The sequence below is a fragment of the Nelumbo nucifera genome, chromosome 2 (genome assembly GCF_055504915.1).
Source record: "Nelumbo nucifera cultivar China Antique chromosome 2, China Antique-T2T, whole genome shotgun sequence".
NCBI lineage: Eukaryota > Viridiplantae > Streptophyta > Magnoliopsida > Proteales > Nelumbonaceae > Nelumbo > Nelumbo nucifera.
The window spans coordinates 23,326,000-23,353,423 of NC_142650.1; the positions used below are offsets into that span (position 1 = coordinate 23,326,000).

Genomic DNA, 27,424 nt, shown 5'->3' on the forward strand with positions numbered 1-27,424 from the left:
AAAGAATGCAAATACAATATTTATATATGTAAAATGCAAATATAAGGTTTAGAAATACCATTCATAAGGTTTTGTATTATACTAGTTTGAAAGCATTTGTACACCCCATCATGCTGAAGGGGTGAATTGATACTTTGTACCACACACATCTTCTTTTCTAATTTATTTTTTTTCAAAAATAGGGAAGAGGGGTTGGTCTTAGGCCTGCCTAGACTTGTTCATGGGCCGGGGGTCAGGTTTGGGCCGCACTTTGCCTCTTTATAAACAGAAAACTATTAGGCCCGAGCCCGAGCCCAAGCCCGAGCCCAGCCCTATATAAAGCCCAAAGCCCAGACCCGAGCCCGAAACCTGATTTTGATAGGTATTTTATAACATATTAATTATATATTGTTAATAATATATTATATAATATTTTATACATTTAATATATGTAATATTTTTTTGCTATTAGTTTTATTATTATATAATATATATTATGCATTATTAACATATATATTATATTTCTGTTATATATTTAATATTATCGGGTTGGGCTTATTTGAGAAAGCCTGAGTCTAATTCCAAAAATAATCGGGCCCAATTTTTAGAGTCCTAGCCCGACCCCAATCCACAGGCTTAAAATTTTGTCCAAGCCCGATTTAAGACGAGTCAGGCCGAGTCATCCCACCGGGCTACCCAGCCCTTGAAACAGGTCAAAATCCCAAAAGGTTCATATTTGGCCTATTAATAACCTACTTATAAGACATGTATTAACCAATATGGCCTGATACATGACAAAATTTGAACCTTGATACTCCACATATCTGCATTTGCACTCTTCCCAAACTGAGACTAATAAAAATTTCATATATAATTAGCATATACCTAGGTAGTTTTTTCGTCAAAAAATGTTGTGCCCTTGATTGTCACATACATCGAGTATGGTGCATCCAATAGTAACCAAGTCATATTGTTGGAGATATGACAATCCATATTATTGTATTGAACCCTACAAATTAAGATGAGACTGCATTTTGAACCAGGAAAATTAGGAACTGGTTCAATAGAAACCAGCTGACTTCTGTGATTTTGAGTTAAAACTGTGAAAAAAAATCAGGAATTGATCCTCTCTCCAGTTTGATGTCTGATCTGATTTTCAAAATGTTAGAGTTTAATTAATGGAAGTCACATCTGCCTTTTACAGAATGCGCCCCAAAAGCATCTCACAGCACATTGCAACTGTGTATTAAAAACACCTCCCAAGTACATAAGATATTCTCAATGCATGCTGAGATGTGCATGTGTGGACATTTTTAAGAAGCATTTTGTGAGGCGCAGATGTGATCTTTAATTAATAGGCCTTTTATTTGGAAATAAAGGATGCAAGTAATGTCCATTAACCATGTCACAGAAAGCCTATAGTTCCATAGGTTTGATTCTACACCTCCTATTTTGGGAGGGGTGTCAAATGACCATCTCCTATATTCATTATATTACCATCTTCCATCCTAGAGAGAGTTTTTAAAAAGAGCAGATTTGAAGTATTGCCTGTTAATTATATGCCCACTGGTTCTGATTGTCCAGTTTATAAGTAACGATTCATATTTCTAGTTGCTAGCAACTTCTTTAAACTTTCTGCAGTTCGAAATTAAACACTACTTTTACTAGTTTACGCCATTACTAAAGTGGTAATGTGGGTTCTCTTAATAAAACTTCCCTACACAGAAAAGCCAAAAACATCCCAAACACGCATCCAAAAAGAAAATTACTAACTGAATACGGATCTGCTGACCATAAGATGCTGGCCACAAAATCTTACAGTCATATTTGGGAACATCTCTCATAATAAGTTAGTATGAATTAATATCTGCTGACCACAAGCCACAACAGCCTACAACCACACATTAAGGACATCTCTTAAACGTTTTATACTTTTATTGTCATTAATTCATGGGTATATGATCCGACGTGTGGCTGTGGTGTCTTGTGCACAGGATGTGGTCAGAGTTTTGTGATCAGAAGATCCCAACTCGTCAAAGAGAGGGTGTTCGCCAATATATCTGATTTTGTTTTTCCAAAACAAAAACAATTAATTTCCACTACAATAACTTCATATTGTTTTACAGATGTGAAATGTGATAGTCGCCTTTTCTTTTGATAAGCAAAATCATATGTGTTGTCAAACAAACACTAATTTTATTCAAAGTGGCAGAAACCCTAACAATCAAATCAAAATCCAATCCACCTGATGAAATTATACCCAATATACGTAAATCAAATTCCAATATGGAATAATATTACTGGCCTGTTTTTTATGTCTTTCTATTGCACTGGAGCTAATGAAGTGAACCACCTGAAAATAACCCTAATTGTATTGCAAACTTTTTAGAGCTGTTTTTATACGATAAAATTTATAGCCAAATAAACAAATGTATCAAGCTTGCTCTAGTTTCCTTGTTTTCCACCAAGAAAATCTGATTTTCCACTTTTTTTTCTTCTTTTTTCAAGAACAACTATATCATCTAATTTTTTATTAAGGGGCAGTTTGATAACAACTGAAGTGGGTAACTCAATCGCTTATTTTTTTTAGTGAATAATTACATTTTATTTAAAAGATTGTGAGCTCCTTAATGGCATAAACTAAAGTTGAGTTAATTATTTTACACACGAACATTTTATAATTAATCAGTTTATCCAGTTAAAAACAAAGAAATAAGTGATTCAGTTCAGTCACTTCAATCAAATAAACCATAAGAATAACACAAATTCAGTCATTCAGTCTATTATACCTTTTCGGCATTCTTAGGTGGTGTTTGGCATCGGTGCCATATTTTGAGAAAATGGTGCCAAGAAAAAACAGTGATGGGAACAAAGGATGGTTGTTTGGTTCCATTTTTCCAGAAAATGGGAAAAAAACGATCGTGCCTTGGAAATTGGAAAAGCATGGTCAGAAGCAACGATAAAATTAATGTTTTCCCAGATTACTTATCATTGCTGCCAATAGTGACATGAGGTGGCAGTTGCATGGCATCCAATGTGGCACAACTTTGAACTAATATGGTGCATCGCAATGCACCACAAAATTTGTTTCTCCCCTGTTAAACAAATCCTAACACAGTTTGTTTTTTTCTGGAGGCCGGACGTCTTCTTGTTTTCAGCCACTGGAGACTGGATTTCTTCATTTTCAGCCACCACAGGTCAGGCTGCTGTGTTCAGACCATTTGTCTTCTCTTCGGAACCTCCACAGGTGTGCCTTCAAACTCTTTTTGATTTTGTTTTTTTTTATGTATGAATCATCAGATCTTATCGGATCTGTAATAGTTATTTCTGTTATGGTTATGGTTAGGGATGGCAATGAGCCGAGTTTTCATGAGTTGCTCGAACTCAGCTCGGCTCGGTTCTAACCGAGCTCGAGCCTAATAGAACTCGGATTGTGAGGCTTGCGAGTTAAGTTTGAATATATATATATATAATAAAAATATTATAATTCTTATTTTTAAATATCAAATAAAAAATATTTTTTATTTTTATAAAATATTTTCTCTCAAATTGAGCTCGAGCTCAAACTTATGAATTTTTGACTTGAGCCAAACTCAAATTCAATGTTTTAGCTTGAACCGAGTTCGAGCTAGAACCTTATACAATCTTAGCAAGTCGAGCTCTGTTGAACCATCAAACCATACCATCAATTTATGCACTTTTTTAGTTTAGGCATATTTTTGGAATTTTTTATGAATTATTTGTCATTTTCAATTTTTTTGTCATTGTCGTACTGGTGTAGAAAACGGACATGAAACATTGATATCAAACAGAAGGCGGTGCTGTTTTCTGCTGGGAAAAACGTTCTACCGTTGCCAAACAAAAAAAGCACCGTTTTCTAAGAAAATGATGCTTACAACACCGTTTACCTAGATTTTCCCTAAGTTTTAACATACAGATTTTGATAAAGCCATAAAGCCAGACTAAACGCGTTTACTATTACAAGCAGAGACTCCGCCCATTCAATCCCATCCTTCCACGTCTGAGTCCTCCGCTGTTATCCTCTATATATAGGAATCCTTTACTGGTAAGCTGTAACACCTCTCTCTCTCTCTCCAAACTGCAGAGCCATGAGAAGCCCTGGTGAGGTAGTTCACAAGGTGAACTTCACCACCCCAAGAAACTTCACGACCTCATTCAAATCTGATCTGAAGGAGACTTTCTTCCCAGACGACCCTTTCCGGCAATTCAAGAATGAGCCACCGCTTCGGAAAGCGAAGAAGGCAGCCCAGTACTTCTTTCCGGTCTTCGAATGGCTACCAAAATACAACTTCCGTCTATTTCGATACGACCTGCTCTCTGGAATCACCATTGCTAGCCTCGCAATCCCTCAAGGCATCAGCTACGCTAAGCTTGCAAACATACCATCAATAATCGGCCTCTGTAAGCAGTTTCTTCCATCTCTCTCCATTCATATTTCAATGTAATTTCTCTCCGAATAGCTTGATGATGAATCACTGGCAATTTGTTGCAGATTCAAGCTTTGTACCGCCTCTAGTATACACCATTTTCGGTAGCTCGAAGGATCTCGCCGTCGGGACTGTAGCGGCCGCGTCATTGCTTTTGTCTTCGATTGTAGGAGGGGTAGTATCACCCAAAGACGACCCAACATTGTATCTTCATCTAATATTCACTGCTACCTTCTTCACCGGTGTCTTTCAGGCAGCTCTTGGTCTCTTCAGGTGAGACTCTGATCAGAGAGAGAGAGAGAGAGAGTTCAACTGTTTTTTTCCTTATTCTGTAATCTATATTTGCAGACTCGGGATCTTGGTAGACTTTTTATCACATTCCACAATCACTGGCTTTATGGGAGGAACAGCGACGATAATCTGTCTGCAACAGTTGAAGGGCATGTTTGGTTTGACGCATTTTACGTCTAAAACCGATGTAGTTTCAGTCATGCGTGCAGTCTTCAGCCAAAGACACGAGGTCTGGTGACTCTGGTCCTATCCCCATCCAAAGTTTTAAAAATCGATCTGTAATCGGAATCGTTCTGGCCACTGGTTTTTGGGTCAACGATTTGTCTGTTTGGTTTGAATGGACGGCTCATTCCAAGTTAAAAAATTTAAAATTTAAAAAATAATTAAAATAAAAAACAGCTAAAAATGTTGAACGGGTCAACGGTTTGCCTGCCCAGGTCAGCAGGTCGATCAAATCAACGGCTTTTTGTCAAAGACCAGGCTAAGGGTGAAGCGGAATGGAATGCCTGAATGGTTTCCAGGTCAAATGGTCCAACCATCCGAGTCAATGGCCGTTCGAAAACACTATCCCCATCGACTAAAGCTTGAATTTTTTTTATAATTATTTATTTATTTTTACTTATTTATATTGTTGCAGTGGAGATGGGAAAGTGCAGTTGTAGGTTTATGCTTCCTCGTTTTCCTCCTCTTCACTAGGTTCCTGGTAAGACCACAAAACATTCTTTTTTTCTTTTTTTAATTTTTTATTTTCCTTCCTTTTTTAGTTATAGATATGGAAATTATATTAATTCATAAAAAAATTGCAGAAGAAGAAGAAGGAAAAATTGTTTTGGGTAGCAGCAATAGCTCCAATGGTGACCGTGGTAGTGGGCTGCGTTTTCGCTTATTTGGTTCATGCAGAGAAGCACGGGATCCAGATCGTTAAGTTCTTAATTTTTCCTTTTTTTCCAATTCCTTGTAGTAGAAAAAATGTGGGCCGGAGATTCAACAAACCCAACTATCAAGAGTCTTGGTAGCCAATAGTTGGATTGGCTCTAGTTAGCATTTTACACTGTTTCAGGCTTTGGGCCGGACCCATTCAATTTTGACAAAAGCCCAATCTTAGCCCGCCCAAGTTGCACAGATAGGTCAGTGGGCCTTACGTGCCCACTCCAGGCACCCTCTGTCATGGGCTAATCTTAAAATTGGGCTGGCCCATTTTGATCCAAACCCAGAAGGCTGCAACCCGAACCTCAGGTTTCCATGGTTCAAGAATCAAGGGTACCAATATCTGACCCTGATGAGACTACCAATATTTGTAGTATTAAAATATGGACTACATCTTCCATGGGAGACAGAAGTTCTGTTCCTCTTCTGTCCTTTTGATTGTACTTCACTGTTCTTGAATTTAGCTGACATTACTACGTTATGTGAGACAGGTGGGTGACTTGAGTAAAGGATTGAATCCTCTTTCAATTAAAGCTCTGAACTTTGACTCTAGGTACCTGCCATCAACCATAAAAGCTGGGATCATTACAGGCATCTTGGCTCTGGCTGTAAGACCACTAGCATCAAATCATCTCTTTCTTGAAATAAATCTCCCTCCAGATTGCCTAAGCTTATGATGGTTTTGTTTTTCTTTTGATTCTCTCTACAGGAAGGAATAGCAGTAGGGAGGAGCTTTGCAATAGTGAAAAATGACCAAGTTGATGGGAATAAGGAAATGATAGCTTTTGGAATGATGAACATTGTTGGTTCCTTTACTTCCTGCTACTTGACTACAGGTCTCTTGGACTGAACCAAGTTTTAATTTGTTTTTGATCTACCAATTCAATAAATCAGTCTGTGAATGCTTCTCTTTGACATGTATGGCTGCTCCAAATGCAGGGCCATTTTCGAAATCTGCAGTGAACTACAATGCGGGATGCAAGACGGCAATGTCGAACGTTGTGATGTCTGTGTGCTTGATGTTAACTCTTCTGTTCTTGGCTCCTCTCTTCAAATTCACCCCTCTTGTGGCTCTCTCAGCCATCATCATGTCTGCAATGCTGGGTCTCATCGAGTATGAAAAGGCTTATCACTTCTTCAAGGTTGACAAATTTGATTTCTGCATTTGTATGGCTGCCTTCTTGGGAGTCATTTTTATTAGCATGGACATTGGCCTCCTCTTGTCAGTAAGGATCTCTTTGCTCACATACAGCATCAGATTTTCAGTTCTTTGTTAATAACACTAGTTTTGTTTGATTCCCATTTAATTTGTTTTGTTTGTTTCAGGTGGGAATTTCAGTACTCAGAGCACTTCTATATGTGGCTAGGCCTTCTACATCCAAGCTTGGGAACTTACCTAGCTCAACAATGTATGTTGATGTAGAGCAGTATCCATCTGCAACTGAGATCCAAGGCATTCTAATCCTGCAATTGGGATCCCCAATTTACTTTGCCAATTGTACCTACATTAGAGAAAGGTATGAATCAATAGTGAGAATCACCCATAAAGCACTTATTTTATTTTGCTTTTTCAATTTGGTGGCAGTTATATAGGGTCTTGGGAGGGGTAGACCGGATACAGTCCTAACCTTTGGGCTTTGGCTTTTTGTTTAGAACCAAAGTAACCACTCTCAGACTCGAACCCGCGTTCTCACACTTGCCAGCCTAAGATTTTACCATTACACCAAGTAATCGACCCTAATTTGAACAAAAATATATGTATGGCATTTACTAAAGGGTCTTACTGAAATTTTTTGCACTAACTAGGATTTCGAGGTGGGTTGAAGATGAAAAGGAAACTTTGAACTCCAGCAGCAATGACCTTGACCATCTTATACTTGATTTAGGAGGTAAGCATAAACAAATTCATAAATCTAAAGTATGAATCTCATAAGCATACCCCCCCCCAAAAAAAAAAAAAAATGCACTGGAGTATAAATGGGGAAATACAAATTTGTTTCAGGTTTCACTTTGTTTTGTTTGTTTGGAATAGGTAAAATGACGCAGTTCCTATTTTGTATTGGGGCAAGCTAAGGTGGTGCAAATTTTGCATCTGTTTTTGGGATGCAAAATTTACACAAAATTGAGTGCATATAAAGCTAAAAGTGCAAATTTTGCCCCAGGTGGGGGTGCAAATCTTTGTTATGAACAAATTGCTACAAACCCAAACTAGGTGCAAAATCGCTGCACACAAATGAAGCCTAAGGAAAGGTTTGTGCAATAGATTAAGCTGTAGTAATTATACAATGGAATTTCCTATGGATTATGGAGGGCAATAAATAAAATTGATCACAACCACTTGGCTGCTAACTAGAGAGTTGCTTGGTAAGAACCAGTGCATCCATGGAAAGTTCTAATGCTGCAAAGCTCTCAATGTAACATAAAATTTATACTGCAAACAAACTGATCCTATTGGATTTTTTGGAAATTTTGATATATCTCAAATTTCAGGTTTTGGGTCGGCTCCATCTAAACTTAAAGGCCATTACCCAATGTTAGTCCCACCCCTGGTTGGCCATATAAACTTCAGCCCATTAAAACAAAAAGGATATACATTCATGTTGGGTTTAAAAAAAGATTTTACTCTGAACGTATGTACTCTTCTTGCAAGGAAAAATATTAGGGTCATTTGATTTGCAGTCGGAATTGGAATCAGAATCAGAATGGTTCATTCTTATAATCTATTTGGTTCAAACAGAAATGAGAATGTGAATTAAAATTAACAGGAATTGGGATTTCATTTTCAAGGGAGGGGCAGGGAATAGCCATTCCCTCAAATGGAAGAATTCTATTTCAGCAGGAATGAGAATGAGATTCCGATTTCGTCCAATCAAACAGTTGGCCATTCCTATTCCGATTCCAAACCCCTATTCTCACGAACCAAACGAGGCCTTAAATTGTTTGGTAACTAATATCAATGTAAATGTGGTTTTGTCACAATAGGAGTTACTTCTATTGACATGACTGGCATTGAAATGTTATCTGAAGTCTATAGGAACATGGAAAGAAGGGGAATTAAGGTACAACCACATCTCTTGATTATCTTTTTTTTTTCCTCCGAATAAGATGAACTAAATTATGTGATTGTATCATCTATTCAGATGGCAATAGTAAACCCCAGGAGAGAGGTGCTAGAGAAGCTGACATTATCGAGATTCATAGACTCCATTGGAAAAGATTCAGTCTTCTTATCAATCAAAGAGGCAACTGATGCATGCCATTTCCTTCTTAATGAATCAAAGCAGAAGAATTAGTCCATGGGAACCTCTGATGCCACAGATGGAAAGTCTATGAAGTTGATGATATAATCTTGGAAGTATGAACCAATAGGTAAATGGCTAAGCTGATTATCTCAAGAGATGAATCAAGAAACCTCATTTTTTATGATCAATCTGTAACTATGCTCCAGTCAAGATGATAGTGCCATAGTGGTTCAGCCAGGGTGGTTTTCTGGCTGAGTCCTCATTTCTTGTATCCTTCTTGTATGTTGAAATTAGCTCAAACCCCAATAGATGAAGCAACACACTAATCCAAAGTTTTTCCAGTGCATCAGTTTTAAGCCACTTCATGTACTTCCTAGTTTCATGCCAACCTGAAAACAACGGTTGTATAAATAACCACTTTGTTAGGGGGAGGTTTCAACAAATATGTACAAGTAGAACCAACATGATAATATCAATAATATTTCAACTAATTTGAGGTTTTAACATGATCATTGACATTTATGGTTGAAAGTCAAATTAGACATTTCTAGTAGGAACAATAATTTGTATTGATGAACCCAGAAACATTTTAGGTAGAAAACAACAATAATGGTATCAAACACTAGTTGAAAGAGAGAAGGATATCACTAGTTTCAATGCTCCTTGATGATTCTAGAGATTGGATTGTGCTAAATCTCCCAAGTTACTTGGATCTATCAAATATTCTTTAAATTTGTAATTCTCTTTTAATAAGTGAGTGCTCAACATATTGAAAAAAAATATACAGTTGAGAGAGAGAGAGACAGAGAGGTGAATAAGGATGTAGAAGAGATTGTATATTAGAGAAGGTAACAAGTAACAAAGGGCCAGAAAATAAAATGTTTCAACATACAATTCGAAGTTCATATAGAAATTACTTGGATAATTGATTCAGCATTGGCTGATAGCTTGACCTGTTCACGACCCGAGTTTCAGGCTCAATTCTATGCTGTTTTGGGCTTGGGATTTGACCCAGGCCCATTAGCATTTTGGCAAAAGCCAAGCCCGAGCCTCGCCCATGAGCAGATCTACTGCCAGCTTGACACAATCCTCTTTCATTTGGACAGGATTAGTTGAATACAATAGCTGTTATAAGTAGGCTTTGAACCAATAATAGTACTTCACACCAGTCATAAAGGGGGCGGATTAGCTGGAGACAAAAACATACACACCCGACTGAATTAACTATCATGGTTGGACATGCCAGTGTTCAATACAGCTGGGTCTCAGATGAGGCCCACAGTGAGCACTGTTGTGTTCAACTATAATGAATAATTCAGCCGGGTGTATATGTTTTTGTCTCCAGCTAATCCGGACTGGTCATGAAGTACATTGGCCTATAGCCATTCAACCTCTCTCACTGTGGCTCAAAATAGTTTTGGACGTTAACATTGATTCCACAGCCCGCTTTACAGCCATCGCATTCAGGTAATCCCGAAATAGCTTTGGACTGGTAGTGTAATACAAGATAAAGAAAATGATGAAATTATTATGGTCGTTGGAAATCTAAAGGACATGTTGAGTGTGTTCATATTTCCATTGGAAGATATCATTGGAAAAAAGAAAAACATGAATGTAATAACATTGTCTCACAGTCCACTATTATCTATCAATTTATAACTAGCTTATATTTGAGCTGAACTAGGCAAAACAAGGGCCAACAAGTGATATTATGGTCCTTCAGGTTTGGATTTGGTTCAGTTTGTCTAGCTCAATTAATACTGGACCCCCGTAGACAAAAGCTCTTTGTACTGTAATTTCATTGAGATCTCTATACCCGTTTGGGAGGGCCCAGCTTTAGATGAGCTGTTTATGTGAATTCCAGATAAGCAAATCGAAGTAGCTTCATGGGAGAGTCACTTAACTGGCTTAACGAAAGTGGTTTGTTGGCTTTCCAAATTTTCACCAAACATTACTTTTGGGGGGCATTCGTTTTTTTCAGATTTTGAAAGTGGGATAAGTTGGTCAATGGGATGTGACTAAGAAACCTATGTTAAGTGATACCCATCTGTTAATAACTTTCCCACTTGGGGAAAGTTAACAACACTTGGATGGGACAAAAATGTCCCTTTTAATGATGGATTTTTATGACTAAAATGGTCATTGACTTATTTACCTGAAAAACAAAAGAACATGGGTAAATAACTTATGAAAAGCAAACAAAGCCTTGGGGCTTTTCATGTGGTGCCCCCTTAGAACACCACAAGCCACTGCCCGAAAGCCCTCCCTAACGGGCACCACATATTAAATGGTACAAAAGGACTTAGGGGTGGCTATGGAACACTAAGCGACCATCTCGACTATTAGGTCAGCTATAAACTAAGGTAATGATAAAATCTAGTACAAGTATTTTTATTTTCACTTTGTGATCTTCTTCTAAAGCCTTCTCCCAAATATATGGATTTGGTTACATGAATCATGTTTGGCCATTTCATTGTGTTTAGTGTCACATCCATCATTAAATTATGGGAGTTTAAATCATTTTTTGGTATTTCCACTCAAGTCCTTGGGTATATCCTTGTTCTTTTAGCCATTTAACTTGTAATATATCACTTTTTCTAATAGGTGCCATGGTCTTTATAACACATTTTCATTTATTTTACATAACTAGTAAGTGAGCATGTGCTTTCCACATGGCAATTCTAGATGATGATAATGATATTTATAATATATCCAAAATTTTCTACAAACTTTATGTATTTTTTTATTTTTTATTTTCAATTATTAATTGGATGCAAATTGCCAAATCCAAACTTGATTATATAAACACCTCATTCAAATATGTGATAATCGAATTGAGTTGTTGAAGTTTCAAGTATCATTGACAGGCCTACTTGCTTGATTAAACTCTTCTTTTTGTAATGTTTTATCTTTTTGGTGTATGTATTTTTGTTCATTTAGAAAAAAAAAACATAACAATTAAATAGAGGGAATTGAATGAGGTGAAAAGTAGTAGTTCAATTTACAATTTAAACATCACAATTAAATATTGACTAGATTCAAAAATGAGTATTTTAGTTAAAAGAAAGTTTCACAATTTTATGCATGTTTTTAATAGTAGTGTAAATATAAAATTATAGATGTGTTCAATTTTTTTATATTTTTTTGTATTTATGTGTGTAAAAATAATTTTATATGCTACACTTACTTTTTGTTTAATATGATAAATATACGATATTATACATGTGCCTAAATGTTTTTTTTTTTTGCAAAGTTTATGTTTTTTTTATTTTTGTATTTTATTATTTTTTATTATTTATTTATGATATTAAAGGTTAACACATTTAACCCAAAGGTTGAACTATTGATCTTTGCCAAATAATAAAATAGTTTAATTTTTTGTTAGTTCTAAATTATGTATATCATTTTCATCATCAATAAAACTACCAACCATCTTCTGATTTTGTGCAGTTTTTTGCGTCAAGTATGGTCCCATGTGCTAAATTTGTTCGGTGTGAGCTGGGTTACCCTACAAATCTGGAATCTCTATTGATTCAATGGAGGTTTTTGCCAAGTGGGGTAAGATGCTCTGGAAAGATATTCCTTTGGTGATCTATTGGTGTCTCTGGAAAGAGAGAAACAATATTTTTGAAGACAAAGCCAAGCAGCCAATGAAAGTTTGTGTAGCTGTGGAGAAGACACTAGTAAATTGGAGTGTTATAAACAACAACTTCAGAGATGTCAATTTTAGGATGTTTGTTAATCACTAAAACTCTTTAATTTGGGATGAGGAGTTTGTCTTGTAAGGGGTAGTTCCGGTTTATCTTTATACTCTATGGTTGTTTTGAGGGAACCTCTCCCTTAGCAGCTTTGTATCTTTCTTATCCTTCAATATAATTCACCCTTTCTCAACAAATAATTCTTGTTTATTGCACTTATTTTTTAACTTGATTAATAAAATATCATAAATGTGTCAATTTTTTTATGTTTTTATAATTTACTATATTTATTTTTATTTTAAAAATTTTATTACCTAACTATGACTTCATAGATTCATTGATTTGATTTAGATGGTTGAATTGCTTAGCCACCACTTGGATAAAGAATGGCTTTGTTTTTTGAGTCAATTTTAAAATATAGTCTTATATTATTAAAAATATTGGCATAAATCTAATTAGTATCATTTATTAGTAAAATAATAACTTAAATATAACATTTAATAAGAGAAAATGGGAGTTAATGCCTTAAGTATAAGAGTTAATGAGAGGGGATTAAAAGAGGTGTAAAATAATAATTGAAGTTACATTTTCAAACTTTACAAATAGAGATAAATTAATACACAAATATGGGTATTTTAGTAGCCATTAAAGCTAACATTAAAACTATAATAAAATTACTTTTATATCCTTTCTTAGACAAAGAAATAGAGGGTAATTTTAGTTCAGAAAAACTTTCACTTCACATCCACACTTTAAAATATAGTATAAATATGTAAGGAAAAATCTACAATGTCAAAAAGACATGATACCAAAAAGGCTTTGACCAATCACAACCCTTGAGAGTTTTGATGAAAACCCCCGATTGGTTATTACTTTTATGATGCTAGTTAATTTCACCTATGTTACATAATTCTTTAGTACATATTTTAAGAACATATTAAATTCTAAAATATTCAATTATATGGATACAAGACTTTCTCATGAACGTATAATACATGAATAACATGGATTTTCAAATATGGAATAAAAATTTAGGAATATCCTATAAAGTCACTATCATCATCATCATCATCACCACCGCCACCATTGTTGTTGTTGTTAGAGATAATAATACTTAAAAGGACCTCGTGGGATTTGAGGAAACCACTTATGTGTATCCTTTAATTTCAAAAACTACTTACATGCAATGATCAAAGTATCGGTATCGGATATCGTATCAAATAAGTTGGATGCAGATACGGATGCGCTTTGGAAATGCATGGATATGAATGAAAGATATAGAAACGCTTGGATACGTTAGGAAAATGCATACATATCACATAAATACATTAATAATACTAAGGGAAAATTCTCGATTAGTACCCTATACTTTGGGCTTAGTGCCAATTCGGTACCCGAACTTTCAAAATGTGCCAATCCTATACCTATCGTTAACCAGTCCATTAACCAACCATTAAGTAGGTTAAAAAAAAACATGAATGCCCTTCGAGTGTCTTCTAATTTTCTTTATCAATCATCCAAACATTGATAAAAAATGAATAATCCCAAATCCTTGCCTCTTTTGTTCATGAAAGTTGAGGTCACTAGAATGCCCACAAAGATGTGACCCTAACTTTCTTGAATAAAAGAGGCAAGGATTTGGAACTGTTCATTTTTTGTCAACATTTGGATGGTTTATAAAGAAAGCTACAAGACACTCAAAGGGCATTTATGTTTTTTCAAATGCCACTTAACTGTTGGTTAATAGGTTGGTTAACAACAAGTACTGGATTGGCATGTTTTAAAAGTTCGAGTACTGAATTGTCGCGTTTTAAAGTTTGGGGACCAAAGTGGCACTAGACCCAAAGTACAAGGTACTAATTGGGATTTTTCCCTTATTATTATCTATGAATAAGACATAAACACATGAGAAATGCATATTTCAATAGGTTATATGAGGAGAAATATTATAATAAATAATATCGGGACTCTAGAACATTCAAACATCATAGAATAATTATTACACTTTCTTTTTTACAAATATAATTTTCAATTTTTATTAATTTTTGGGAGTATTTATTAATTTAGTATTTTATTTAAATGACAACTATTTTTTAAATAATAAATATATTTTCATTTTTAACACATAATGCTTTTATTTTACATGTAATTGTAAAATAAAACAAATAAATCATTTAAGGTAGATAAAATAAATTATTTATAATTTTTAGTTTTATTAAATTTTTTGGGGAAATTAAATCTTAAATTATTCATTTCAGTTTTTATAATTATAATTTTCTATTTTCCATTAATTTTATTGGGAAATTTTATTTATTTAGTATTTTTATATAATAACTCTTTTTTTTTTAAATAATAACTATGTTTTCATTCTTAAAATATAATTATGTGTAAAATAAAATATATAAATCATCTAAGGTAGATAAAATATGTTATTTTTATAATTTGTAGTTTTTATTAATTTTTTGTTGGAAAAGTTAAATCTTAAATTATTTATTTTAGTTTTCATAATACTATTTTTAAATTTTTATTAAAGATGAAAAACAACCCAAAAGTAGTCAATATACAGTTTTGTCAAACTAGGCACAAATACGCCTCCGTATCAGTGTGTATCAAATTGTATCCATCAATACGGCCAGATATGAAGACATATTGTGCCGATACACACAACTCGTGGATACGTATCTAGTCGTGGCATATCCCGTGTCCATGACTATGGATATGGATTGAGGCGTATCGTATCAATACCTTATATCCTTGCTTACATGTACCTTTTTGGAATTTAAGTCTACTAAATGAGACTTTAAAGGACCAAAGTGACATTGACTATTCATTAAATTTTCAAAGCATCCAGTGTTGTTTTAGAGTTGTACTAGACATCTTCTTCTTCTTCTTCTTCTTAGGGATGGCAATTTATACTCTACCCGGTGGGTACCCGCCCCAATGGGGCAAGGCTTTTTTTGGTTAAATGATGGATTTTGGGGTGATGATGGGTTTGGGGATTCTACAACCCATATGGGTACAAGTAGGGTATAGTATTTAGTTAAACCCAGCCCTCCCCAACCTACATATTGTTGGGAAGTAATGAGGGGTAATTCCAACCTAAATCTTGATATCAGATTGTCGTCAGGTCATCGATTCATAACCAGTCCAGTCCAGTTTGCTCGAGGCTAACTGGTGGGTCACATTTCGTGGATGCAAAGACATCATGTGGAGATTAAACTCTATAGATGTAAAAAAAAATCTGAACCATCGCGCCTCTCTAAACCGTCAGACCAAGTCAATATCAGTCGTTGGTAGCCCAACCCCTTCGCCTATAAATTAGGCGCCCCTAGGGGGACCATTTGCGCCTATTCTAAGTTCCCAAGTGAAGTTAGAGGTCTCACATCCTTGAGCAGCTTGGTGATTTGCCCAGCCAGGTCGGTCCTAATCACTTCCTTTCCCACTTTGGTGAGTTTTCCGCGCTCCTTTCTTTCCTTTTCTTCTTTTAACTTAATACCATGTCGGGTGGTTTCTCTAAGGGAGAGGACTAGAAGGGCACTCGTGCCGAGGAAGGCTCCTCGGCTCAAGAGTAGAAGGGTTCCCATAAAGGGGCCTAGACCTCTCATAGGTAGCCTCGGACGAGGTCGGAGGTCAAAGTTCGGTCCTATCAAGCTTACAAATGATGATGTCCTGAACTTAGCCCACATCTTTAGGATCCCGAATGAGTTCGATCTCATCCTTCCTAGGGACAATCAGCTCCCTTAGAACCAAAGAAGAAACAAGCTCTATTTCTTTTAAGAGGCCTTGGTGGCTAGCCTCAGGTTCCCCCTTCACCTATTCATTCCTGAGGTCCTAGATTATTACAGGGTCACTCTAGGTCAACTTACCTCGAACTCTATTAGGACCCTAGTTAAGACCATCTCCGTCCACCATCACTTTGAGTTTCCTTTGACCCTAGAGACCTTCTCCGGCCTATGTCAAATGAAAAAGTTGGGCGACGAGCAGTATTGTTTCTACCTATCCTTTTTATCTGGATGTAAGTTGTTGGGTGGCTTTCCTTCTAAGGTGATGGCCTAGAAGAAGAAAATTTTCTTCTTGGCTAAGGATGGCGGGTGGCCTCTTAACTAGGGGGTGAGCATTCAGTTTATTCAGTTAAGTTTTTGGTTATTTCGATTAAAACCAAATTTTAATAATATTTACTATATTATATATTATAACATATATTTTATATTATATATTATGAAATCAAATTTCATATATTAATATATATTATATGTTGCATATTATATATTATATCTTACATATTATATTTTATATATTACATATTATATACCAAAGCTTTGTTTATTCGATTAATCAAATTTGTAATTCTAAAAACCAATTTAATTGAACTAAACAAACTAAAACCGAAATTTTTGGTTTTAACCAAATAATGCTCACCCTTACTCTTAACATTGAATGGAGGCAGGGCATTAGGGACGTCAGGGAGTCCAACCTAGATGAGCACTTACGGATGGGGGTGTAAGTTTTGGTAGCTCATAAATCCCTAATCAACAAGTTTTTGGTGAAAGAGATGATGATCCACACTGGGCTTAGTCCTCTGGGTAGGTCGTCACCGCAGTACTTAGGTTGCCTTTCATTTTTTTGGCTATATTGACTAATCTTATATCATCTTTGTAGGAGAGGGTATGGTGGATGTCAACATTGTCGGACTCTTTTCTAGGATGAAGAACAGTAAGAAGAGAAAAACTGCCATGAAGGATGCCCCCCCCTACTGAGCCAAGGTCTCAGAGGCAACCAAATTGGCCAAGGGTGAGGGGAGCCCGATCGTCGTCATTGAGGATGAGCTGCAAGATCCCTCAGGGAGCCGGACACCCATGGGTCAATAGAGTGGGACGGCAAGCAGGGAGTCCACTCTCCCAATGGTCGGGACTTCGAATAAATGCTCTATCTTCAATCTGGTCACAGCACTAGAGCTGAGCAAGGTGGTCATGGTCCTTGAGGAGGTTGCCGAATACCAGAAGAAGCGCCTTGTTGTCATCGGCGACGTCCTTCTACATTATGTAGTGGCAGTAAGTTTTTGAGCTCTCCTTTTTACGACCCGATCTCTTCTTCAATTTTCCTTTCACTAACTTCCTCTTTTCTTTGCTTTGTTTGGTTTAGGCTAACGCTTTGGCGATCACGCTCATGGGCCGAGCTACTATCGATGCGAAGTCCTGGAGAAGGAGGTTGAGGCATCTGTTTCCGAGATTAGGGACTTAAGGGCTAAGGTCGCTTGAGGGATGGCCGATCAGGCTAAGCAAGCAAAGAGTGTAGAAGACCTTCTCGACAAGCTAGAGCAAACAAGGACCAAGCTCGAAGAGCGCAAGTCCAAGTTTGCAAATGAGATCCATCAAGCGCAGGAGAAGGCCGTCCGAGACTACCTTATCTCGCTAGCATGCTAGGTGGCCAAGGGTGAGTACACCCTCTCGACCTTCTGGAAGGGCTTCAATATTTGCCGTATGTTTGCCAAGTCGCTCTTCTTGGAGGTTGATTTCGGCGGGTTGACCAGCTTCAAGGTTTCTGACGAGGTGCTTGGTCGGGTTGGCGAGGAGTCGGACTCTGAGCTTGAAGGAGACGAGCTCGGCCCCAACAACGTGATGGATAATGACGACAACAACAACTGATCAACGGGGAGGATATTCAAAGGGATGGTGGTGATCCTCCTCCCATTGAAGAATGAACTCTCTGCCTCTTTCTTTGGACCCCCTATATATACTATGTATCCCGAGCCTTCGAGCTCTGTTCTCTATGCTTTCTATGTTTTTTAAGTATCAATGTACTAAACTTTTACTAAGTAATGGAAATCTATTTTGCCAACGTCTTATGTACTTTTTGCACCATTCTTATTTTCTAAGTCCTTAGACTACTTGAAAATCGACTAAGTCCAAAATGTTTGCCAAGGTGCTTTTGTGCCAACGTGCTCCCCAAAGGTTGGTTCTTAATATTGTGAATCAAGGTGCTAAAAGCAATTTGGCCTTCGCTTCCTGTTAGACAACCATAGTGCTCATAGCGGGTTGGTCTTAAGAACAAGCTTGGTTGTAGCTAACACTTAAAAAAAATTTTGAAAATTTTCGAGTCCTATGAACTTAGAACTACCTTAAGTTGTCCACGTTCCACGTTCTGGGGACTTGCCTGCCCTCCATAGTTTCAAGTTCATAGGTCCCCGACCTAAGTACTTTGGTCACCTTGTAAGGACCTTCCTAGTTCGGGCCAAGCTTCCTGACTCCTGGATTGGGCACCGTGGCTTTTCTCAACACAAGGTCCCCAACTCGGAGTGCTCTTGACTTTGGCATTATGGTACCGAGCTATCTTCTGCTAGTAGAAGGCGGTTCGTATTTGTGCCAAGTTAGGACTCCCTCCTCCAGGTCCAAGTTGGTGTGCAATTCGTCATCATTACCTTCATCGTCATAGGTTTCAGACCTAATGGTTGGTACCTCAATTTTAGTTGGGATAACGACTTCAATTCCATATGTTAGGTTGAATGGGGTCTCGCCGCTGGGTGTCTACTAGTAGTTCGATACGCCTAGAGGACATTGGGGAGTTCATCTACCCGTAAACCTTTAGCTTGGACAATTCGGGCATGCACACTTGAAATTGACTCCCTCTCTCCTTAGATAATATCGCTTGGCGATAACACAATACTTTTTGCCACACAAATAATTGAAATATACAATGGAATGTTCTTCTTCCTCAATCCATAATGTCACACTTTCTTCCTTAATCTTTGAAATTTCTTGCAATTCAAACATTACTAATTAACAAATAAATTCGATTTAAACAAATCAAGGGAAAATGATATATATGATAGAGCCTGAGACGATGTTGTTAGTTCCATCACCCATTTTTTCATCCATTCCCTCCAACATTTTGTTCAAACAAAATTGAACTAAACCCACCATCTTGTGCCGGATTGGCTATTCCCGGCTCCAAATTTTTACCTCCGTAGCAAGATTCTCCATCGGTGCAGGGGGTGGCCAGTGTCGTAGTTTCTTGACATCGGTCATTTTTCTTGGGTGTTTTTCACGACAACATCTCTGTTTCCATGGGGGTCTTTGGTGTGTTATATGGGCTAGAAAAAAAAAAGCATGTCTAAAGGTGGCACAAGAGATGAGATAATCTTTGAGAATTAATGAGGTTGGGGCTATAATGAATATGGTGATATAGAATTGGTGTGGCCCTAAGATGGAGCTCTAGTGGGCTCGACCATGATCTTCTTGTTTCTTGGCTTAGGATCGGAATTAGTGGAGGGTTCTTGTTGCAGAGCCAAAGATGATCGTTTCTTTGGAGAGGGATCACACAACTTATAGCGGCCGAAATCAAAGTTCCTGAGGTGGGGCATAGACATCCGATGCATGATCGCTATGTTGAAACCATTTCCATGATCGTTCTCCTTCTTTTGCTCCATATCATTGCCTTCATCTTGATTCATGATGAAGATAGGTGTGTCTTTCTTTGTTTTGCTCTGCTATGCTCTACTTTTGGGCAAGCGAATGCCTTGAGTGGTTTTTATAAAGACAAGGCACAAATTGCAATTAGAAGAACGTTAAGAAAATGTAAGCAACTTCAAAACTAGCGAACAATAGGAGCGTCCATACCAAGGGGGGCAGGACTAAGGCCGACCATCACCAAGGTCTCCTCCTCCTTCACCAAGGGTCTGGAGTGAATTGTCCTGCTCAACCAAAGTCGAGTCATCACGGCCTTCTCCTCATTGTTGCTGCATGGTTTAATCCTCTTGGTCAACATATTTGGTTTTCCCCGACTAGATCGAAAGGACTAGCCTTGGGGGCAACTCACATAGAAAAATTTCTTCTTCTAGTTGTGGACAGATGTCGGGTTGTCCACCACCTTCCCCTTTGGTCTTGGAAGTAAAACAAGTTCTCCCCATCAGGGTGCTTCCTTAGTGCAAACAGACACCGAAATATATTCAACATCACAGTAACCTCTCAGAGATGGGCCATCATCAATACGACCACTATCGTCCTAAAGGCATTGGGGGTGAGTTGGCTAAGGGTGAGGTTGTAATGGTTCAAAATTTTGGGAACAAGGGGGTGCAAGGGAAACCGTAGCCCGAAGTGAAGGTAATGCTCATGAACACGCTCCTACCCTTCAGGAGCAACCCACAACCTATCACCCACGTAGGGGACTCTAACCATATAGTTCCCTAGGATGTAGTATTTCTCGGCCCAAGCGTCACGCCTCAACTCGCTCCTCGGCTGTGGGTGCCTCAGCTTCTTCCACATCCACCACATCAGGGCCCTTTGCTAACATCTTCTTTCTTTCTCTCAATAGGTTGGACCCATCAGCCTCAAATACTAGAAATTACGTTATTGCCCTCAACTCCATATTTGACGACAACGGTAGCCAATCCGATGTTATTTATCAAAATTCATGGTTGGATTTAGATTCGTCAAAATTTTTCCTATACCATGTCTTTCCCTCCCGAATCATAGATTTTCCCATCAAAATACGTATACAAATCCTCTACGGTTCTATCCGCAGCATTCATGATAAACCACATCAATCTGTACATATTAACATAGGGTCCCACACTTCGGGCTGACATGGCTAATCATGATGGCCGTATACTTCAATCCCGTAGAGGATTCCAACATCACTTCGATCGTTGGACGGTGAAAGCTAGCATTGGCCCCAGACAGTTGACAGACGGTATGTGCTTTTCCCACCATTTGCCGTGAGTCTTTTGTTCGTTTCCCGGGAATTTTGGATCAGAATGTCAGATATTCAAATCCTTAGGCATTAAGCACTAAGCAAGTAAGCAGTGGCATTTTTGTAAATCACTCAAACCCTGAATACGTTTTTTTTGTCAAGCGGTGGCGCTTGCATCCGCATAATTAACCACACAGACAGCATATGTGATTTTCCCACACTTTGTCGTGCGTTTCTCGGAAATTATGGTTCACTAATTCGCTTGTTCAAATGCTTATCCATTAAGCAGTGGCATTTATGTAAATCTTCGAAACGTTGAATATTTTTTCGTAACTACGAAGTAAACAAATTTATTATTTTCTATATTTCATAATATTTTCTTCTCCTCCACATCGTAATTACGAACCGGTGACCTCTTTGATACAAAACCTTTCCTTCTCTCTCGCTGTCTCCATCCTCTGTTCTTCTCTGCTAGCACAGCCAGAGCTCGCTCGCTAGTTGAATCTCTGTTCTGATCTCTCCATTGTCGACCTCACGTGGATTTCCAGTGTTCTTGGTTCTCGATCTGTGGTTTCCTTGATACGCCTGCGATCAGGGATCTGTTCTCACCGATTCGTCAGCAAAGATGGTAGGGCTCATTACTTTTCTACTTTCATGCAATAATTTTACACCTAACTTAGATCTAGCGAAATTTGCGTTGATTTTATGCAAAACAGTCTCTTTGACGATTATTTGCCTGAATTGGTTATTGTTTTACCTCGAAATGAAGCTAGTTCGGAGTTACTAATTTGTATACTAGACCTAGAGTTAGTCAAGACTTCGAAGTTGTCAGAGATCTGGTTTTTGAGTGAGGACTGATTAGTGTTTATCTGTTTTTTCTTAATTGTTGCGCGTTTGGGTAATGGCACAGCCTCTCAGACTGGAAATCAAGGTAATGTTCTTCAGTCCGTTCAAATTCCTGATTTTTGACGTTTCATTCTGTTAGTTTCTATTTTATTTTGCATATTGCTTTAGTTCTCTAATGTCAACAATTTCTGGATCAGAGAAAACTTGCTCAAAGATCCGAAAGAGTAAAATCCGTGGATCTTCATCCCACAGAACCATGGTAAATACAATCCTGCATAGAAAACCTTGGTACTTTATATGCATAGCTGAATTTATGTCATTTCACTTTCTTGATTGATACTGCACTAAAGTAATATCATTACTACTTCCTAGAAGGAATCCATGCTGTTCTGCTAAGTCTTTACTCACTGAACTACAACCTTCGTCAAACTTTTTTCCTGCAGGATTCTTGCAAGTCTTTACTCAGGAACTGTGTGCATCTGGAACTACCAGTCACAGGTAGCGAGTTTTATATTGACACATTTTTAGCATATTATTTGTGTTCAGTATTTGGAGAATTTATGTGTCAATTTCCTTTGCAATTTATATCCATAGCATGATTTATGGATATAAGTCTACGTTAAAACCAAGTTTTGGTCTTCTGACATTAACTCTCATGCATTCCATGTACTAAATGACTCTCATATTGAAGGTTAGGTAAGATGATAGATGATTTATAACATTAATTAGAAAACGTCTCCCCTGTTTGTTATTCTTCCTACATAGAGCACTTGGGTTACAATCTTTGGGTCTAAAATGGATGTTGCTGTGTCAGATCCTAATTCATATAAGATAGAGGTTGATACCTATGTCAATGGTGGAAGCATGCTCAGTGTCACTAATCCAAAAAAAAAAAAAAAAAAAGACGGGAGAAAAAAAAGCTCAGATCATACCAACCAATTTTTATTGTTCATTCCAATTATTGGGGCAGCATTTTTAGAATATTATAAACTCATACAAGTAGTGAAAGATGCCTATTTACTAATTTAGCATGTGTTTATAGAAAACACTTTATGAGGTCTGGGGTGCCACTGTGTCAGGCAATGATGTGATGTAGGATTATGTTATGGTGATCGAAACGGCCTATAGACCAACTTGCACAGGACTAGGTTTTGCAGGTCTAAGCATCAATTAGTGACTAAATTTCATTAGTTGAAAAACAGTCAATGGATAGTCATTTTATTGGATTTTGTTGGCAACACTTCAAGCTTGAAGAAACTTGAAACTTCCTTCCCTGAGGTTTTCAGTAAATTTGGTGGGTATTGAAATATGTTGGGTAGTGTTAAGCTTAGAATGTTTACAACATTTCAAAAGAAAACAGTTAGTGTTTAGACTTGTTCAAATTGGCTAAGAGGAGATGGAACAGGGATTTCAAGAGTAGAAAAATAAGGATAGTTTAATAGAAGGAAGACTCTAGGTTTCAATTTAGAAGAGAGAAAAGTTAATATTCAAGCGAGCGGAGTATAATGGGTTTCAAAGATCAATAGAAAGGAAAAAGAAGTGTTGCCGTTAGGTTCTTGCTAATACTCCAACAGGGCCATAATAGAGTTTGGCCATCAAGGGAAGGTATGGAATCTGACCAAGCATAAAGGCATGGACCTTTAATAATTATTTCTTCAATTTAATGCTAGATATGCTATATGTATTACATATATTTCAACATAATCATTACTCTCATAAATCATGGGCTAAAATCAAGAGGTAGTGGGCATCTTTTCATATCGAAAATGGAGCCTGCAAATAAGATGAACTTATTAGTTGATTCAGGATCTGTAACTTCCCCTGTAGTTATGAAGGTGGTAAATACCTTCTAGCCTAAGCACTGAGGTGCCCATGAAGGCATTGCCTAGTTATGGTCTGGGCAGTGGTTATTAAAAAAATTAAAAGCTATATAATACATCAGATATCTTCCATATTGATATATAACATATTTTCATTTTCTTGTTAATTTCTATTGAAAATAATAAATACTATTTAATAACAATGAAATCAAGGCAAATTACATTATTCATTTCCTAAGGGAGTATCATTATTGTTTGAATAAGGAAAGGAAGTATTTCATTCATTGTGACAAAAAGATACAAAGCTTAGAGCTCATTTATACCTACCAAGGCACTGTACAGTTTACTATGCTGGTATAGCTTGCCAGATTACTCTTCATCTCTTGCTGAGACCTATCAGATTCCAACTGTAAAGGGGGGCTTTCAGTGTGTCTAGGACAGTGTTTTAAAACCCAGCTCATTTTTACCATGCTGCTATAGTTTTCCAGATTACTCTTCATCTCTTGCTGAGACCTATCAGATTCCAACTGTAAAGGAGGGCTTTAAGTGTGTCTAGGGCAGTGCTTTAAAACCCAGCTCCGAGGTTGAACTGTTTCCCCCTCTAGGTCAACCTATTTTGCATCAATATAGGAATTTCAAAAAAAAAAAAAACAAAATAATATAAAAACCCAGTAACCCACTTTTTTTTTTTGAAGCAAAGGTAACTTTTTATTAAAGAAGAATCAAACAGAAGTACATGAGAGGATGTACTGAAGCCAAGAGAGGCTTGGCCAGATTACAAAGGCAAACAACTGTCACTAAACAAGAAATTTCTAGAGACCCCTGATTTTGCTAGGAAATCAGCAACAGAATTTTGCTCCCTAGGAATCTAGACCAACCTCACATTCATAGTCTCTAGGATGTCCCTGGCTTCAGCTGAAAAGTGGGCTAATCTCCAGGGTCCTCCCTTATCCTGTAACCAAACTATAGCATTTGCAGAATCCACTTTAATTGTTAAGGAGGATAATCCTAGCTGCTTGGCGAGGTGAATTCCTGTAAATGCAGCCAAAACCTCAGCCTTTGTGGCATCAGCCCTCCCAATCGGACCACTGTAAGCCCAGAAAATATTCCCCCTTTCCCCTCGGATTATACCCCCAATTCCTGCTTGACCTGTGGAACCTTGGGCGCTACCTTTAGAATCATTCCTCCTTCTTCTCTAGGAGCCTATCTTATGGTCCACTCAGATGTTGGAGAGGAGTGTAGGATTTCTGGTAGGTTTCTCTGGAGATCATTTAGGGAGAGCCCTTTGAACACTTCAGAGTTAATTACCCAAAGATTGCAGAGATGTGTGATGTAGGAAGTTAGATCTTCAATATTTCTAGCTTTATTTTCAAAGGTTCTAATGTTCCTTGCTTCCCAAATACCCCACAAGACTGCATGAGTCACTGTATTCCAGTAAAATCTTCCTCTTTTTCCAAGCCCTCTGCCTTGCCATTGCCACAAGATGTCCACCACCCTCTCCGGGAACACCCAGCTGTAACCCACTAGGTTTAAGAAGAAGTACCAAACCTTTCTAGTGACCGGGCAGTGGAGAAGGATATGATCAGTTGTCTCCTCATCGCCAAGACAAAGAGGACAAACATGAGGAGAGATGCAGAATCTGCCTTTAAACTTTTTCTGCATCAACTCGCATGTGTTTATTCTCTTTAAACAGGCTTCCCACACAAAGAAAGAGACTCTACGGGGGATGTGTGGTCTCCAGGCTTTCTTAGCCGGAAAAGTAGGCCTTGGATCTTCTGACACTAGAGCCTTGAAGAAGGAGTTAGAAGAGAAATTACTAGCAGGGTTAGGTTTCCAGATTCTTTGGTCATGGGTAGTAGGAGAGATGTAGACCTCATTAAGAGAGTTTAGCAAACTAGCTATATTAGCAATTTCTATTTCCCTTAGAGGCTTTCTGAGGTTTAGGTTCTAGGTTGTTCCGGAGGGTGAGGGGTTGAGGCTAGGGGTTACCGTGGCTTCTTTGGATTGGGACAAGCTATAGATTCTAGGATAGGAGTTAGCGAGGGTGTCCTCCCCCCACCACAAATCAGACCAGAATTTGATTCTATTACCATCCCCCACCTGGTATCTAACAAAATCAAGAAAAATATCATAGATAGAAGTAATTCCTTTCCAAGGGTTTGATGCTTTGACTCGGTTCAAGTGGACCTTGCTATCCCAACCGTTGGCATGTTTCCCGTACTTGCTCTTGATGATTTTTGTCCACAATGCTTCCATCTCCAAGGGATATCTCCAAAGCCATTTTCCAAGAAGGGCCAAGTTCCTCTCTTTAATATGTCCTAGTCCCAAACCACCAACTTCCTTTGGCTTACAAACTTGCTTCCAGCCTACTAGATGACACTTGTTTTCACCACCCCCTTCCCAAAGGAAATCCCATTGTAGTTTTTCAATCTTGCTTTTTTACTTTGCATGGGATTCGGAAAACCGACAGAAAGTAGGTTGGCAGGTTGGCGAGGGAATCCTTAGGCTCCGTTTGGTGTGTCTTTCCGCGCGGCCTTTCGGCTGCTTACAATCCAGGAAGACCGAAAATCGGTCTATTCTCGTTTGGCACGTAGAAGATCTCGCCGCCAAAAGACGGGGCGCCGAAAAGACGCGGGAAGCCCATTTTGGGCTGATTTCGGGAAGCTCCAAATGAAGCTTCCCGCGTCTTCCACGTTTTAATCTTGTGCGGAAAGACCCAAAACAACGCACAAAAAGATGCGCGTTTGCCAAATGGTCTTCGGGTTGCCCAGATCTTATGTCAAAAGCTCAATGCATCTTTTGACCATCAGAGCTACAAGAAGATCTTCTCAAAAAGGTGTGCCAAACGGGCCCTTAATTAGTGTAAGTCTTCCACCTTTTGAAAGAAAGCTTTTCTTCCATGTGGCCAATCTTTTCTCACATTTTTCCACTACCGGGTCCCAAAAACTTTGACTTCTCGGGTTCCCCCCAAGAGGCATTCCCAAATAAGCAATAGGGAGACTCTCCAACTTACACCCCAACAGCTCCCTAAACCTCTTCTATAGAGGGTCACCAACATTCAGCCCCACAATTCTGCTTTTAGAGTAATTAATGCTGAGTCCAGTCACCATCTCAAAACTCTTTAGCACACTCTTTAAGATGGAAATGTTCTCCCAATCCTCCTCCAGAAAAAGAATAATGTCATCTGCAAACATCAAATGAGAAACCGGAACTGCCTCCGTACCTATCTCAAAGCCTTTCAGCAAATTTAACTCCCTCGCCTCTTGTATCAAGTAACTGAGTACATCCGCCACCAAAGTGAAGAGTAGAGGGGAGAGAGGGCACCCTTGTCTCAAGCCCTTGTTTGCATTAAAGTAACCAGTAGGTTCCCCATTAATTAGGACTGAAAACCAAGCAGAGCTAATACACCCTTTTATCCATCTCATCCACCTTCTACCGAAACCTCTCAGGCTTAGAATCTCTAACAAGCAATCCCAATCCACTTT

General features: G+C 38.0%; 2 protein-coding genes across 19 annotated transcripts in view; both read left to right on the top strand.

Moving 5' to 3' along the window:
- Positions 1-4,040: 4,040 nt before the first annotated feature.
- On the top strand, positions 4,041-9,229 carry LOC104595237 (putative sulfate transporter 3.5). Of its 5 annotated transcripts, XM_010255868.2 has the most exons (12): positions 4,042-4,401; positions 4,493-4,700; positions 4,776-4,947; positions 5,356-5,421; positions 5,525-5,638; positions 6,137-6,253; positions 6,355-6,481; positions 6,585-6,871; positions 6,972-7,162; positions 7,452-7,534; positions 8,628-8,704; positions 8,786-9,229. In XM_010255868.2, the coding sequence occupies exons 1-12, from the start codon at positions 4,089-4,091 to the stop codon at positions 8,936-8,938; spliced, it is 1,908 nt and encodes a 635-aa protein (XP_010254170.1). In that variant the 5' UTR covers positions 4,042-4,088; the 3' UTR covers positions 8,939-9,229. The 5 variants fall into 5 exon arrangements, 4 of the variants coding, with proteins under 4 accessions (XP_088753035.1, XP_088753036.1, XP_010254170.1 ...); XM_088896909.1 differs by lacking the exons at positions 8,628-8,704; positions 8,786-9,229 and adding an exon at positions 7,678-7,858 and having other exon boundaries at positions 4,041-4,401; XR_734849.2 differs by lacking the exon at positions 7,452-7,534 and having other exon boundaries at positions 8,786-8,924.
- A 12,438-nt stretch (positions 9,230-21,667) lies between these two features.
- LOC104595238 (coatomer subunit beta'-1-like) overlaps positions 21,668-27,424 on the top strand; it is a 30,200-nt gene continuing 24,443 nt past the window's right edge. For all 14 annotated transcript variants that reach the window (XR_016081838.1, XR_016081839.1, XR_016081840.1 and 11 more), the window contains exons 1-4: positions 21,668-21,901; positions 22,184-22,204; positions 22,317-22,378; positions 22,563-22,617. Coding sequence is in view for 5 of the 14 variants with exons in the window: in XM_088896905.1 (XP_088753031.1) it covers positions 21,899-21,901; positions 22,184-22,204; positions 22,317-22,378; positions 22,563-22,617 (141 nt within the window). In the remaining 9 variants the exon portion in view is untranslated. The remainder of the gene's footprint in view (positions 21,902-22,183; positions 22,205-22,316; positions 22,379-22,562; positions 22,618-27,424) is intronic.

Excerpts from the sequence above, each read along its gene's own strand:
- LOC104595237 (XM_010255868.2), top strand. The coding sequence starts at position 4,089 with ATGAGAAGCCCTGGTGAGGTAGTTCACAAGGTGAACTTCACCACCCCA. Across the intron at positions 4,948-5,355 it reads TCTTCAGCCAAAGACACGAG|TGGAGATGGGAAAGTGCAGT; the intron begins GTCTGGTGACTC and ends ATATTGTTGCAG. Across the intron at positions 6,482-6,584 it reads TTCCTGCTACTTGACTACAG|GGCCATTTTCGAAATCTGCA; the intron begins GTCTCTTGGACT and ends CTCCAAATGCAG.